Raw genomic sequence first — 15,967 nt, 5'->3', positions numbered from 1 at the left:
GCATACTTGTAGGCGTAAGACAAGAAAGAAGCATGTTTGTGTGGAAAGTTTCATGCTCATTATTGGAAGTACAAAATCTCCTTCCCTCATTATTCACTTTGTTTCTGTTTTTCAACACTCAGTATCCTTCATCAAACTATCTTTTGCATATAGAGATAAGGCCTGAGGAACTTAGGTGACCTTTTGGTTTGGTTCCAGGAAGAGGCCTTTAAGTTAGGAAGGGCATAATGTTCCCGTCACTTCTCAGTAAAAGGATCCCTCTTGTTTTTGTTTCACTGAGCACCCAAACCATGCTGACAGAGTTAGTCTTTATTCTAGGATAAAACCTGTACTGGTGTGTTTTAATGATTTCCCCCCTCCTCCACCCTCCAGCCTTTTCATATTTATTTGTTTCTGTTTCTGTCCCATGACTGGATCTGCATCTTCACAGGAATCACATTAAAAGTTTTTTTGGTGGTTTTCTTTTCAGAACAAATGTGACATTTCCTTCATCTCCCTGATTCAAAGTTGAGGAGGGCAAAATGTCAAAAATAATGAGGCCAAATGGATCTGAACACTGAATACCAATCACTGAAACAGTGCTCAGAGACTTTTTCTTCACAGTCATTACTAGAGGCTATGAGAGAAAACGCCTTGGAGGTTGTGGAATGAAGAGAAATCTGAAGCAGCTGTTAGGGAGTTAGGAAAACGTCCCAGACATAGGTAGCACTAACTTGTTCATGTATTCATCCACATAGCATTGTGTGGAGTGCTAGATGCTGTGATGCAAAGGAAAATAAGGCATAGTCCTAACCTTTGGGAAATACTGTGTGGGAAAAAGACATGTAAGCTGACTCCTGCTGCCTCAGGGCTTATAAATAGGAACTATTATTCTTTCAACAAATATTTATTGATCTTGTATTATATTCCAGATTCTCTTCTAGGTGCTGAGAATAATAGAGTGAACAAAGCAGATGAAATACCTCTCTTTATAGAGCTTACATTCTAGTTAGGGATGATGGAGGTGAGGAATGAATGCAGACAGTAAATAAACAGTAAATATATATTATGTTCAGTGATAGTAAGAGCCATAGAGAAAAATTAAGCAAGTAAAAGGGATAGGGATTGCCAAACTCCTCACTAATAAGGCAGCATTTGAGCAGAGATCTAAGAGGGAAGTAAGAGATAAAACCAGGTGAATATCTGGGGAAAGAATGTTTAACAATCACAGTTAATGATTTATTGAGCATTTACTACGTGTGAGATACTCTTCTAAGCACTTTGCATTGCTTAATTTATTTAATTCTTAAAAAATTATATAAAGGAGGTACAATGACTATCCCCTTTGCATGTAACTTCTGAAAGTTTACAACTTAACTCTGATCTGTCTCATGCACTGAGAAAATTTATTCACTCTATACTAGAGTATAATTAACCCTCTAATTCAGAGTAGAATCATTTGAACATATAGTGGACTTTTTAAACACATCCTGTTTTAATATTTTTTAACACATATCTTCTCAGGACTACCACAATATTAGTTGGTGGACATCTACAAGGAATTTGCTTTCATAAATTTATTAGAATGGTTTTCTGTCACCATTATTTGTTAAGATGGTACTTATGGGGGTTAAGGGAGACAAGTCTCAGTTATCACAAATTCTAAACTAAAAATTTAAATGAAGTTTAATCATGATGTTTATATTCTAAAGGAAAAGCTCAGTGACCAAATTTGAAAGCAGGTTGGAGCCTCCTAGAGAGGTAGGAGGCAACTGGGACTCCCCCTGGGGACACATATACTGGCAGCAGGCAGTGGGAAGCTCATTCTACCACAGGGACCCTGGTGCTGGCAAACAACATTTTGGAGTCCTCCTTCTAGCCTATTAGAACCAGGGGCTTACATGCCCACTAGTTGATTAGCACCAGTACTGGGATCCCCAAACCCCATAGCCAGCCATACTGGGACCCAGCACTGCCCACCAGCAACACAAGACCAACCCTAGAACTTGCGGGCCTGCAACCAGGCACACCAGGACCCAGCCCAAGCCACCAGTGGACTGGCACTGGCCCTGGGACTTCCCAGGCCATGTAGCCAGCTGTGTCAGGACCCAGACCCACCTACCAACAGCTAGCAGCCTCCACATGAGGCAGGACCTGGCAGCCAACCGGGATGGGAACTAGCCCTACCTACCAGCATGCCCACAGTAGTTGACCCCACCACAACAGAAGTGCCCACTCAGCCCACATACAAGGCACCCTTAGCTCTGGTGACCAGAGGGGAGTATGTAGCTGAGCCCCATAGGATATCTCTTACATAAGGTCACTTCTCCAAGAACGAGAAACATAACTGACTTGCCTAATACATACAAATAAACACAGAGAATTAGGCAAAATGAGGTGACAAAGGAACGTGTTTCAAATGAAGGAACAAACCCCAGAAGGAGAGCTAAGCAAAGTGATGAGCAGTCTACCCAAGAAAGGGTTCAAGGTAATGATCATAAAGATGCTGAATGAACTTGGGAGAAAAATTGATGAACACAGTGGCAGACTTAACAAAGAGAAAGGGTAAAGAAGAACCAAACAGAGCTGAAGAATGCAATAATTAATCATTGAAGTAAAAAATACACTAGAAGGGATCAACAGTAGATTAAATGATACAGAAGAACAGATCAACAAACTGGAAGACAGAGTAGTGGAAATCACCCAAGCTGAACAAAAAAAAAAGAGAAGAATTTAAAAAGTGAGGACAGTTTAAGAGACCTCTGGGACAACAAAAGCATACCAACATTTACATTATAGGGATCTCATAGGGAAAAGAGAGACAGAAAGGGGCAGGGAACTTATTTAAAACAAGAATAGCCAAAAATTTCCCTAACCTGGGAAAGGAAACAGACATCCAGGTCCAGGAAGCACAGAAAGTTCCGAACAAGATCAACCCAAAGAGGTCTACACCAAGACACATTGTAATTAAAATGACAAAAAATAAAGATAAAGAGAGAATCTTAAAAGCAGCAAGAGAAAAGCAACTAGTTATGTACAAGGGAACTCCCATAAGACTGTCAGTTGACTTTTCAGCAGAAACTTTGCAGGTCAGAAGAGAGTGGCATGATATATTCAAAGTGATGAAAGGAAAAAACCTACAACCAAGAATACTTTACCCCACAAGGCTACCATTCGAATTTGAAAGAGAGAGAAAGAGTTTTACAGACAAGCAAAAGCTAAAATTGTTCAGCACCACTAAACAGGCTTTACAAGAAATGTTACAGGGACTTCCCTAAGCATAAAAGAAAAGACCACAACTAGAAATATGAAAATTATGTAAGGAAAAATCTCATTGGTAAAAGCAAACATACAGTAAAGGTAGTAGATCAGCCACTTGTAAAGCTAGTAGGAAACTTGAAAGACAAGTAGTAAATTATCTATATCCACAATACGTGGTTAAGGAATACACAAAACAAAATGATGTAAAATATGATATCAAAAAACATTAAATGTGGGCAGGGGAAGGCAGGAATAAACATTGTGGAGTTGTTAGAATGTGTTCAAACTTAAGATCCACTTGAAATAATTATACACACACACAACCCACCCTTACACCTCTAGGAACTAGAAAAAGAAGAACAAAGCCCAAAATTAGTAGAAGGAAAGAAATGATAAACATCAGAGCAGAAATAAGTGAAATAGACACTTAAAACAATAGAAAAGATCAATGAAACTAAGAGCTGTTTCTTTGAAAAGGTAAACAAATTGATAAACATTTAGCCAGACTCATCAAGAAAAAAGAGAGAGGACCCAAATGAATAAAATCAGAAATGAAAAAAAGAGATGTTACAGCCAACACCACAGAAATCAAAGGATCAAAAGGGATTACTGCAAACAACTATATGTGAGTAAATGGACAACCTAGAAGAAATGGATAAATTCCTAGAAAATTTCAGTCTCCCAAGACTAAATTAGGAAGAAATATTAATAAACCAATTACCAGTAATGGAGTTGAATCAAGATTGATCAAAAAACTTCCAACAAAAATCCAGGACCAGATGGCTTCACAGGTGAATTTTATAAAATATTTAAAGAAAAGTTAATGCCTATGCTTCTCAAACTATTCCAAAAAATTGAAGAAGGAACAATTCTGAACTCATTCTACAAGGCCAACATCACCCCAATTCCAAAACCAGACAAAGATGCCACAAAAAGAGAAACTTACAGGCTGATATCATTGATGAGATACAAAAATCCTTAACAAAATATTAGCAGACCGAATCCAGCAGTACATTAAAAGGATCATATACCATGATCAAGTAGATGCAAGGATAGTTCAATATTTGCAAATCAATCAATGTGATACACCACATTAACAAAACAAAGGATAAAAATCATATGATCATCTCAATAGTTGCAGAAAAAGCTTTTGACAAAATTCTATATTCATTTATAATAAAACTCTCAACTAAGTGGGTGTAGAGGAAACATACCTCAACATAACAAAGGCCATAAGATATCACAGACTAACAGCTAACATAATACTCAACCGTGAAAAGCTGAAAGCTTTTCCTCTAAGATCAGGAAGAAGACAAAGATGCCCAGTCTCACCACTTTTATTCAACATGGTATTGAAAGTCCTAGCCACAGCAACCAAAAGTTAAGAGACTAAATCCTAAGAGTTTTCATCACAAGGAAAATTTTTTTTCCTGTTTTAAAAATTTTGTCTGTAATGAGATGATGGAAGTTCACTAAACTTATTGTGGTAACCATTTCATGATGTGTGTAAGTTAGATCATTGTGCCTTAAACTTACACAGTGCTGTATGTCAATTATATCTCAATCGGGACTTCTCTGGTGGTCTAGTGGTAAAGAATCCACCTTACAATGCAGGGGATGTGGGTTCAATCCCTGGTCAGGGGACTGGGATCCCGCATGACGCGGGGCAACTAGGCCTACACGCCATAACTACTGAGCTCGTGTGCCTCAGCTAGAGAGCCCACGTGCTGCAAACTACAGAGCCCATGTGCTCTGGAACCCGCACGCCACAACTACAGAGCCCACGCGCTCTGGAGACTGTAGGCCACAACTAGAGAGAAGTCTGTGCACCACAACGAAAGATCCCATATGCCTCAGCGAAGATCCCGCATGCCATAACTAAGACCTGATGCAACCAAAAACAAATAAAATAATAGATCTTTTAAAAACTTATACCTCAATAAAACTGGAAGAAGCAAAAGCAATGTATCAGTTATATTTTAATAAAGTTATATGCTTAAGGATAAAAGTGGGAAAGGAATGCATAAAATAAAAATGTGTCTGTGTGAAAAAAATATGAAGCAGGTTGAAAAACTTCTTCAAGGTCACTTATTACAATGAAAATAAAGAGCTTTCTGTTTTCCATTCTTTCATGAATTGAAAGGGACATTCTGGTGCACATGTGTATTTTATGTCATGCCAATAACTTTTAACATACAGGACACCCCAGATGGTTTCTGCCCTATCAATGGATTCAAAGATGCTTTGTCAGCTACTCTATTGAATGCCAGAGTTAAAGATTTCCTTACTGTCAGAAAGAGGGGGACTCTTGGTTAAAGGAGCTGGCTACCTCCTGCTGATAGGATACTATTTCCTGACAGAATTCTATGATTTCAGTGAGTTTGTATAAATTTATTTCTTTTTTCAGGTACCCCAGTTATGAATTTATTAGTGATAACTCTATCTCTTGGTCAGCCGGACTACATAATCGATACACAGAAAATTCACTTCGAGGTGTGATCCTGGATATACACTTTCTTTCCCAGGCAGACTTCCTAGTGTGTACTTTTTCATCCCAGGTAAGCATTTTTAAGTGATCAATACTCTTTGGTTATATTGGGTCAGGAAGTTCTTGGATTTTAAAAAAATGTTAGTTTTCAAGACTCAGGTACAATGTTTTTAATATTGGGGAATGATCCCTTTTGTGAAAGAATGAGAAGATTCCAGAAAACATAGCTATTTGAGTGCACTGAATATTTAATTGTTTGCAAGCAATTGTTGAATACATCTCTACTGAAGCCAGCTACGGGGGTTGTTTAAAGTACTTGGCTTATTCACAGCATTTAACAGAAACAGCAAGTAATTAAGTTTACTTAATACTTGCTGATTTTGCATACAATCAGTACGTAACCAGAGCCCATCCATTTCTACACATCAGTGCACTGATACTGAGAGGCTTAAATGCTCAGCATTTTGCCTCACTTGATTGCTTTATAGAAAATAAGAAAGAGTAAATGTAATTCCTCTTTCAGGTCCTTTTAACATTTCTACCAAGCAAGAAACTGTACATTATATTTAAGCAATACCATATTATAATCATTCTTTGAGTTTATTGTTATCGATATTTAATATGTTGTTGGTTTGGTGTGTGTGTTTTTATGAGTGCTCCAATCAGCCTTATATGCCCAGTGGAATATCAGCATAGAAAGATTTATTGTGGATTTTATTCAACTGTCTCATTTATGTGCATATTATTGGTTAGTTTGTTCAACACGCTGTTAAATGATTGTTTGTGCTCAGACCTATACTAGGTGTAGAGGGAATTTCAAAGGAGATCGAAGATACAGCTCTTACCCTGGTCCAGAATCTAGTGAGCAAAATATCCACATGAAATAACCAGAGAATAATTACAAAGAAATACAAGCCATGTAAGATAAATATACGCCTGAAAGCTTAGAAGAAGCAGAGAAAAGAAAGTGTGAAAAGGAAAGACACATCATTTACATGGGAATATACTGCAGAGAGTATTAAGAAATGGACAGTTTTTTATTATGTGACAGTGCACACTGTCACAGTGGTATGGTGATATGATTGTTGGAAAGATACTTATCCCAGCAAAGCCTGTATGAGTTCCTTCAATGTGGCATAAGAATACAACTTAAGACGCAAAGACAGCTGCACAGAACAGGAGTCACATGGCAGCAGTCCTCATCAGAGGGAAAACATGAAGGCATCCATAGCTGATATTCTCCCTAATTGGGGTGAGGATCCTATCTTTGAGAAGGGGGTGGGATGGGGGGGAGGAGTTGTAACTACCTAGTCCCTCTCAACTGCTTTTGAGAATCTGGCTATGGGCCTACGTGATCAACAGGTGCCAATAACACATTTTCGAATGCTTCTTGTTAGAATGATTGAATCAAGAGTCACTTTCCCAGATGTACCGCCTCCTCTGTAGGTCTAGATTTTAGGCCTTCCTTTAGTCCAGGGTTTCTCAACCTGGCACCGTTGGCATTTGGGGCTGGATAAGTTGCTGTGAGGTGCTGTCTTGTGCATTATAGGATGCTTAGCAGCGTCCGTGGCCAGTAGACCCTCACCTCAAGTTGCGACAGCCAACAGTGTCTCCAGACATTGCCACGTGTCCCGGGTGGGGGGAGTGGGAGGGCAAAATCACCCTTGTGAGAACCACTGCTCTAGTTATAAAGCTCTAAAAGTAAATAAATATATACATGTCTAAACACTACCAGCCTTACATGGAGGTAGACACTGAGACTTACAAGGACGTGCTCTATGTTTTGCTTTCCTTTGTCCAGCTCTCCTTAATAATGCCATTAGACTCATTCTGGAAAGAAAATCTTTTGTTTATTTCCCTTTTCAAGGATGTGCTGTAGAATTTTTGATCCTCATAGCCTCATAAGTCTAGTTTTGACCCAGAAGTCAGGACCTCTGTCACTTCATGATACTGGAAACCTGTCCAGGTTTGAAGAGCATATTGTTCACACTACTTTGTTCTATTTTATGCATAATATCAACCTCTGTGTCTTCTTCAGACCTCAGATCCAGAGAAACAGTTTATATGAAGAAAGCGTAGTAATGAGAGGTCTGGTTGTATCCAAAGGAATAAGATTTGTGATTATATATTGTTCCTAAAAACTCTTGGCAAGTCAAGGTTCATCCAAAGTAACTCTGATCATTTAAACCAATATTTTGTGTCCCAAGATAGACTTGAATACCTCAAAACATGTTAGGGCTCAGAATAAAAGTTTAACAGTAAAAAATACCTTACATTTATATAGTGAGTAGCAGTTTGCTAAATGTGATCGCCTCCTTTCTTGGTGACTAACAGCTGTAGCATTTGAGACTGTGGAATAATTCCACATTCAGTGATTAATCTTTGGGCTTCCTTGCACCCCGGTTTTTTTTGGTTTTTTGGTTTTTTTGGCTGCGTTGGGTCTTCATTGCTGCGTGCCGGCTTTCTCTAGTTGCGACGAGCAGGGTCTACTCTTTGTTGCAGTGCACGGGCTTCTCATTGCAGTGACTTCTCTAGTTGCAGAGCATGGGCTCTAGGCATGCAGGCTTCAGTAGCTGTGGCACGTGGGCTCAGTAGTTGTGGTGCATGGGCTTAGTTGCTCCACGGCATATAAGATCTTCCCGGACCAGGGCTCGAACCCGTGTCCCCTGCATTGGCAGGCGGATTCTTAACCACTGCACCACCAGGGAAGTCCTGCACCCTAGTATTTTTTGAAAATATTTTTAGTAAAAAGGCATTTGGTACAGTTTAATATTTTTGTGGTGTGAACGAGTTGGTTGGTGGCTTGTAGCATAAACCAAACCAAAATTGCCATAAACCAAAATCGGAATCGTTTGAAGGATGCCCCCAAAATGAGTGGGGGGGAATGCCTTGAGTGGAATGCCTCCACTCAAGCAGTGGAGTTTGAGAAAACGTCATTGATGACATCAAAGTATCAAGCCATTGACTTCACGAGACAGAGAACAAGAATGAGGCATTGTGGGCTCTGGAGTCAGACTACCTGGGTTTAAATCCAACTTTGACCACTTAGTGACTCTGTGGCGTTTGAACAAATTACTTAGCCTATCACTGACTTTTTCCCCCCTCCCTGTAAAAATGGTAAATACAATAATACCTACTGCATAAAGTTTTTGTGAGGACTAAAGAGTTATTATATGTAAAGCACTGAGAATAGTACTCAGCAGTATGTTAAATGCAATGTTAGCCGCTATTATTATTTATAAAGGAATAGGTATAGGTATATCTTTGCCTGTTAGACTCTACAGCTTTTTTTCACATGCTCCCATTTCAGACTATATGATCTCACGTTTTAGAAGGAACATGAAATATGCTGTTCAAGGACTCCATTACCTCTGCTTATGGTCACGGGTGATGCTTAGGTTCCACATAGTCATTGTGTGCATTGGATGTGTGTAACAATTCTTCATAAAGAATAATAACCAGTAACATTCAGCATATTAATTCCTGTGCCGAGGTACCACCTTAACTCTATTTTATTAAGCTTATTGAAAGAGAGCGTCACCATATAATATGAATTTTCAGAAACAAAAGCTCTTCATTCCCAAAGGGTGAGTGATAAGTAATAGTATTTGCTTTAGCAAATGCAGGTAAACTGGTGTATGTTTTGACTTTAGGGAAATTAATCTGCAGACTTTCCTGCAGAAAACAGAAGACTAAAGCCTTACATCCAGAAGGGTGATAAGAGAATAAAACAATGAGAACCAAATCTCAGCCCAGAATAATACATGGACAACCAACTTTCAAACTTTGCTTGATGATAATCTCATTTCAAGAGATGGTTAGAAGGGATAAAAGTTTAGTATCTTCTTCATAATGTTTTGACAATCCTGAAGTTTCAGTCAAGTAAACTTTCTGTCTCCTGTATACTACCCTTTGAGGACTTCTATGCTATATGACAATAGAGTTTATCTGTTGACCATGTGCTATTGTAGACAATACTGGAAGAATGAAACGTATTGTTAGAAGGAAATAGCAAGGCCGGATTGATGTTTGAGAAACTGTAGGCACAAATGTCATGGCACCTTAATCAGGATTCTTTATAAGGTTTTGGACCCATTCTTCTCAGTCTTAGGGCTTCTAATCATTCTTGGTTTTATATCCACAAGTGAGGTCTGGGAATTCTCTCTCCTTAAGTGAAAAGTTTTTAAAAGCCAAGAATGTGACTCTACTCTCTAATTTTGTTACTATTGTTGCACTCAGTTTTCTGAATTCCTTCATCAGAGCTCTTTCTCATAGCCAAGTTTGTCCTAAAAGCCTCATAAATTGAAGAAAACAATCTTCAGGATTTAGTCTGAAAATTAGAGGCAATATTAACACTTTTCAACAGCATCAAGTAAGTTTTGAAAGCTATGCAGTGCATCGCATTCCAAACTATTCTACCAAATACTCTAATCTTGTTTTGTGTTACTGGAAGTTGCCTATGCCCTAAGCATCTCCTATGTCATTTAAGTTACTTTCATATTTAATGAAACCATCTAAAATCTGAAGCAAAGGAATTGGAGTTCCAGTTCCAGCAGTTGACAGCTCACTCAGTTGTAGATGGGCAAAATATCAGAAAGGTTTTCTTTTTTAAAATACTGTTTATCAAGTTTTAGAATCAGGTTTTATAACTCTGGAATCTGATTTACAAAAATGGTTTGTAGATGTCCATTTTAAAGACTATGGGTAATCAACATTTTTTAAGGAACAGTCAACATTGTTCATTAGTTTCTCAATCATTAAAATCACCATAGGACAAAATTACTTTTTTTCCCCCCTGAGACACTTCTCTTTGTGGCACTTAATATGACATTCTCCTGGCATTCTCTGTTGTTTCATTCCAAATCCACACACAACACAACTGGCCTCGTCACGTTTTGAATCAGATTTTGGAAAGCCCAGAGGGAGAAACCAGATACTACATTCATTTTATTCTAGACAGATGGCTCTCGATAGGAATTTCCACTGAGGTATGGTTCATGAAACGACAGTAGATACTGTGCTCTCATTGAATAGCAAAACAAAGCAGTTTACAGTAAAAGTTCACAGATATCCCAGCCTCACGCAGTGAGACAAGAGCCCACTTCCAACTTCTCACACTAGGAGATCCTTCTGGCCCTGTCAATTTTGACAAAAGCCAAGATCCCATCTGCTCTGAGAAAGCTTTGGAGGCTCATGCAAAGCTCAGCTGGTTGTTACTCAGGGATAAAATTCAAACTAATGGAGCTTCCTCCACTTTTTAATTATTTTTTTTGTAAATACAGTCATATCTGTGTTTTATCCTTTGGAAGGATTTTTGCTTTTACTCATTACTGTGTGCTTAGTAGTGTTCTAAAAATGATATAGTGCCACATCAACAGCAAATGAAATAAAACATATGTGTGGCCAAGCACTGCTTTGCAAACCGTAGTCTACCCCTCTCAATCATGCTACCTATCAAGTATCAAACCTGAGTATTGACATCAACTGAAAGACCTCATTTACCTGTCACGTGATTTGGATTTGTTAAGCCCAGAGAGGAAGCCTAGGGTGATTAAATGCAAACGTTGACACCATAGTAATCTTTCTTGCCCTTTGCAGTAAATTGCCCCATGGTTAATATAGAGAAAAATTTTTAATTACTCAGAATGTTATATATGGATCTTAAGGATTAAATATCACCAGTTGGACTGGTATTATGCATGGAGCAGTATTCATTCAAAAGGTACTTACTGAGTGGCTACTCTGTGGCAGGCACTGTACTAGGTACTTATCCTCAGAACCTAAGGCAGTTCAGTGTATGGTTTAGAGACAGAGAGTTCTAATTACATTTCTGTCATTTACTAGCTCCTTTTTTCATTTTTTTTATTTTTTTGGAAATTAATCTTTCTTTGGCATAGTTTCTTCAGCTGTAGAATATAAATAATAACAGTAACCAACTCATAGGGTTGTTGTGAGAGTTAAATGAGTTGAGAGGAAGCATGTATGCAAGCGCAGCTATTAGAACAGTGCTCAGTAAGCTCAGCTGCTCTCATTATTGCCATTATTATGAGAAGGAGAAAGAGTCTTATATTGGTCCACTCTGTGTCTGCAAGTTCTACCATTCGTAATTTCTTTGGCTTAAGAAAGTACACGTGGGGCTTCCCTGGTGACGCAGTCGTTGAAAGTCCGCCTGCCGATGCAGGGAACACGGGTCCGTGCCCCGGTCCGGGAAGATCCCACATGTCGCGGAGCGGCTGGGCCCGTGAGCCATGGCCGCTGAGCCTGCGCGTCCGGAGCCTGTGCTCCGCAACGGGAGAGGCCACAACGGTGAGAGGCCCACATACCGCAAAAAAAATAAAAAAAAGAAAGTACATGTGTTATCCAGCAGCCTAATACATCAACAGCTATTGATACCAAAACATAAACTGATTATTAGGGTTACCCCAAAAGAAAGCACATCCCTAAGGCTCTGGGACTGAGGGCAGTGTTGTTTTTATGAGAGGGAGAAGTTTATTAATGAAAGGAGGAAACACATTAGGGTTCATTACCACGGTGGGCATTGTGGTCATCCGAAAGACAGTACAAGGTCTTGCATCCCTGGCTGGGGATAATTGACAAGTGGGTGGAGGGGCCCTGAATATAAGACTCTCAGGTTTTCCCAAGGCCAGCCTTGGCCTTAAGTGATATCTTTCTGCTATTAAAATGTGAACATGGAGAATAGGATCTGCAAGAAAAAATATGCTTAGCAGTTAACAAGCATACACAGACTGCCTGGGTTCAAAACCTGAATATGCCACTTAATAGTAGTGTAACCTTGAGCATATTCCTTAACTGAACTTTGACATCCATAAAACGAGCATGATAAAATTTTATGGGGCTGCTGACAATTAAATTAGACCTAGAAACAATGTCTGGCAGAAAAAACTCAGTAAATATGCCTCTATCGTTGTTATCGTACTTTGCTATTATTGGAGCTGCTTTGTTTTAATTATTTAGTTTCTTTCCAAAGGCTTAACTTGATTTTGCTTGTGCTGTGTGGGCCTTTGGCTGAATTTGAAGTTCAAGTTCCAAATCTTTTTTAGCCTCATTTTGTTACAGTTTCAGTATTCAACCAGTGATCTCAATCGTACCAATATAAAATTAGTTTGTTGATGAAGTAGCAAATTTGAAAGCAAAGTTATTTTCTTGGTTCCATGTCTAGTTGAAATTCTAGCACTAGAATTTGGGCAGATCTCCTTGTATTTTAGTCCCTATCTGCAAAATTAAAAATACTATCTAAACTTAGTTTCATTTACAAATTACATATAGCATGTGAAAACCGCCCCTCGGGTTCCTAAAATTCAGACTTTTTAAGGAGTTAAGTTGATGATTAACCTAATCAGATTCCATTTGCTCATAACATTTAAGAATTCAGTTTTTGATATCATGAATGCCAAAGTTTTAAAGAACTGCTGGGTAATCCTAAATTGCTCCACTGAGCAGATTAACAATTACTATTAGTATCATTTTAAATATGTGCAAAAGTATTGGTGTAGGGACAATAAAACTTCATTAACGGAGGTAACTACAACTGGAGATGTAGGAAAATTGACCTGAGTTGAGTCCTGTGTTCACAGTGTATAATGGAAGAATTTTCTAAGCAAAATGATAGTATTCTCTCTTTGGTCTTCACCTATTGTTAGAAAAGTTTCTGAAACCCATTTACTCTATAATGAATATATTTGTTAATTGCTTAAAATGTTATACCTCCATTAAGATAGTTATAGTTTATCACCAAGTATGATGCTCAAGGAACGAAGCTCAGATTGTGAAATTCCAGCTGCCATCCAGTGGGAATGGTAGGTATTTTTTGGACAGAGGAATCTTTTAAGTAGCCTTAAGTGCATCAGGTAGATGCCTCGTCCCCAAAGCCTAGTTCATCTGATTTCAGTCTAGATGCTACTGTCTACACATCACACACATCACACTTTAGAACGGAAGTGGCAGATATATTTTAGCTGATTTGGCAATAGTTGATTGTCAGTAATTACATGAATTTCGGTTGAGAAGAGTTCTGAGACCCAGTCCAAATTAGCAGAAAAGAGTATGGATTTATTAACACTGAATGAAGGAAAGGGAGCAGCAGCATTTGTGTAAAGTATTTATAATCCTGATTCTAATCCTGAACCTTGAATTCACCAAGGGCATAGACTGTGTCTTACTCATTTTTGTACCACTAGTGCCCAACATGGAACACTCTGTGGCTTTTAATAAATTTTTATTAAAATTAAAATTTTATATTTTAATAAATATAAAGTTATGAATTCATATTCATAAAATACTTTGCACTGTATATACACACACTTTTTTTCTCTGAGAGATCTTAATTGTAATTATCTTTTATGTTAAAAAAAAAAAAGATACAAGCACAGAAATGAAGAATGACTTGTACCATCATCTGAGAGCAAATGGACTGAAAACCTGTGACTAGAATCCACTGCTTCTCATTCTCTCAGTCCTGGTCCTAGTCTAGTCCTAGTCTCTTTGGCCAAGAGCTTTCGGATTGCTATGAAGGAGATCTTACACATACTAACCAATTTTTTTTTCATACTTTCCCAAGGTCTGTCGAGTTGCTTATGAAATCATGCAGACACTGCATCCCGATGCCTCTGCAAACTTCCATTCTTTGGATGACATCTACTATTTTGGAGGTCAAAATGCCCACAACCAGATTGCCATTTATCCTCACCAACCTCGAACTGCAGATGAAATCCCCATGGAACCTGGAGATGTCATTGGTGTGGCTGGAAATCATTGGGATGGCTATTCTAAAGGTGTCAACAGAAAACTGGGAAGGACGGGCCTATATCCCTCCTACAAAGTTCGAGAGAAGATAGAAACAGTCAAGTACCCCACATATCCTGAGGCTGAGAAATAAAGCTTAGATGGATGAGAAAGACAACCAAACTCAGTTCAAACCGTTTGAGCCAAACAGTAGATGAAGAAGGCCCCAACCTAACAACTCATGGTTAAATGAGTCAACACCCCCAGCGACAGGAGCAGCTGGGATCTGACAGATGCTTCATTGGTGGAATTCCTCTTTAACAAGGGCTACCGTGCCCTCAAAACCATGCACAGTCCGATAATGTACTCACGTATAACATACAAACAGGTTGTTTTCTACTTTGCCCGTTCTTTCAAGATTATGTCCCCATGAAACAAACACTGCCACATTGTGTAATTTAAGTGACACAGACATTTTGTGTGAGACTTCAAACATGGTGCCTATATCTGAGAGACCTATGTGACCTAACGAGATGACTCAAATAGCTCCCTCCTGTGCGGAGCTTGATTCTTAGCCAGTGGTGGTATTGTAACCACTGAATTCACTCCAATCAACAGATTCAAAATGAGAATGGATGTTTTTGTCTGGAATTTTTTTTTGAGTAATTGTACCAGTTCATCCACCTCATCATTAATAAGTGAAGGATACAACAGAAAATAAAATATTCATACTCCATTAGGAACTTTTGTAAAACAATACCATGAACAGATTCTTTAGTACTCAATGTTTCCGGACATTCTCTTTGATAACAAAAAATAAATTTTAAAAAGGAATTTTGTAAAGTTTCTAGAATTTTATATCATTAGATGATGATGTGGCCAGCTTTATAGTGGAAAATGTTGATATAAAGAAGAGTTTTATAGTTCTGCTTTACTTTTTTTTTTTTTTTTCTGTTTCAGATTGAGTGGCTTAGCTCAGAGAGTCCTTGGTCCATTTGAACACTGAAAACTGAGTTTAGTTGGTGCACATTACAGAGTTGCTCAGAACCATCTTAGGGAAATTTTATTTTATTATTTTGGACATTGTTTATTTGATTTAATTGAATCAAATAATCATACTCCTCAGTGCCAGAGGAACTATCCCCTCCACTCCCAAGCTAACAATTTCAGGCTTGTTCTTTCTTATTGTGGCTATTGTCACTTTTTGTGAGTTGAGACCTGTTGTTTTATCCAGAAAATGATTTGTGCCCTTTCCTATCATGTCCTGCTTTTGAGAGTACCAGGAATCTGTGGGGTTGGGAAGCTGGCTCTGTTTCCTTTTTTTTTTTTTTTTTATACTTTATTTATTTATTTACTTTTGGCAGCATTGGGTCTTCATTGCTGTGCGCAGGCTGTCTCTATTTGCGGCAAGCGGGGGCTACTCTTTGTTGCGGTACACAGGCTTCTCATTGCGGTGGCTTCTCTTGTTGCAGAGCACAGGCTCCAGGGGCACGGGCT

General features: G+C 38.6%; 1 protein-coding gene across 1 annotated transcript in view; it reads left to right on the top strand.

Annotated features, from left to right (window-relative positions):
• FUT8 (fucosyltransferase 8) overlaps window positions 1–15,258 on the top strand; it is a 320,447-nt gene extending 305,189 nt beyond the window's left edge. Inside the window, exons 11-12 of the mRNA XM_082833611.1 lie at window positions 5,648–5,798; window positions 14,307–15,258. Of these exons, the coding sequence (XP_082689737.1) occupies window positions 5,648–5,798; window positions 14,307–14,624 (469 nt within the window). The 3' untranslated portion in view covers window positions 14,625–15,258. The remainder of the gene's footprint in view (window positions 1–5,647; window positions 5,799–14,306) is intronic.
• The last annotated feature ends 709 nt before the right edge of the window (window positions 15,259–15,967 follow it).

The sequence above is a fragment of the Leucopleurus acutus genome (assembly GCF_964270905.1).
Source record: "Leucopleurus acutus genome assembly, chromosome: 1".
In the NCBI taxonomy this organism is placed as follows: Eukaryota; Metazoa; Chordata; class Mammalia; order Artiodactyla; family Delphinidae; genus Leucopleurus; species Leucopleurus acutus.
This window is presented reverse-complemented; position numbering and strand designations above follow the sequence as displayed.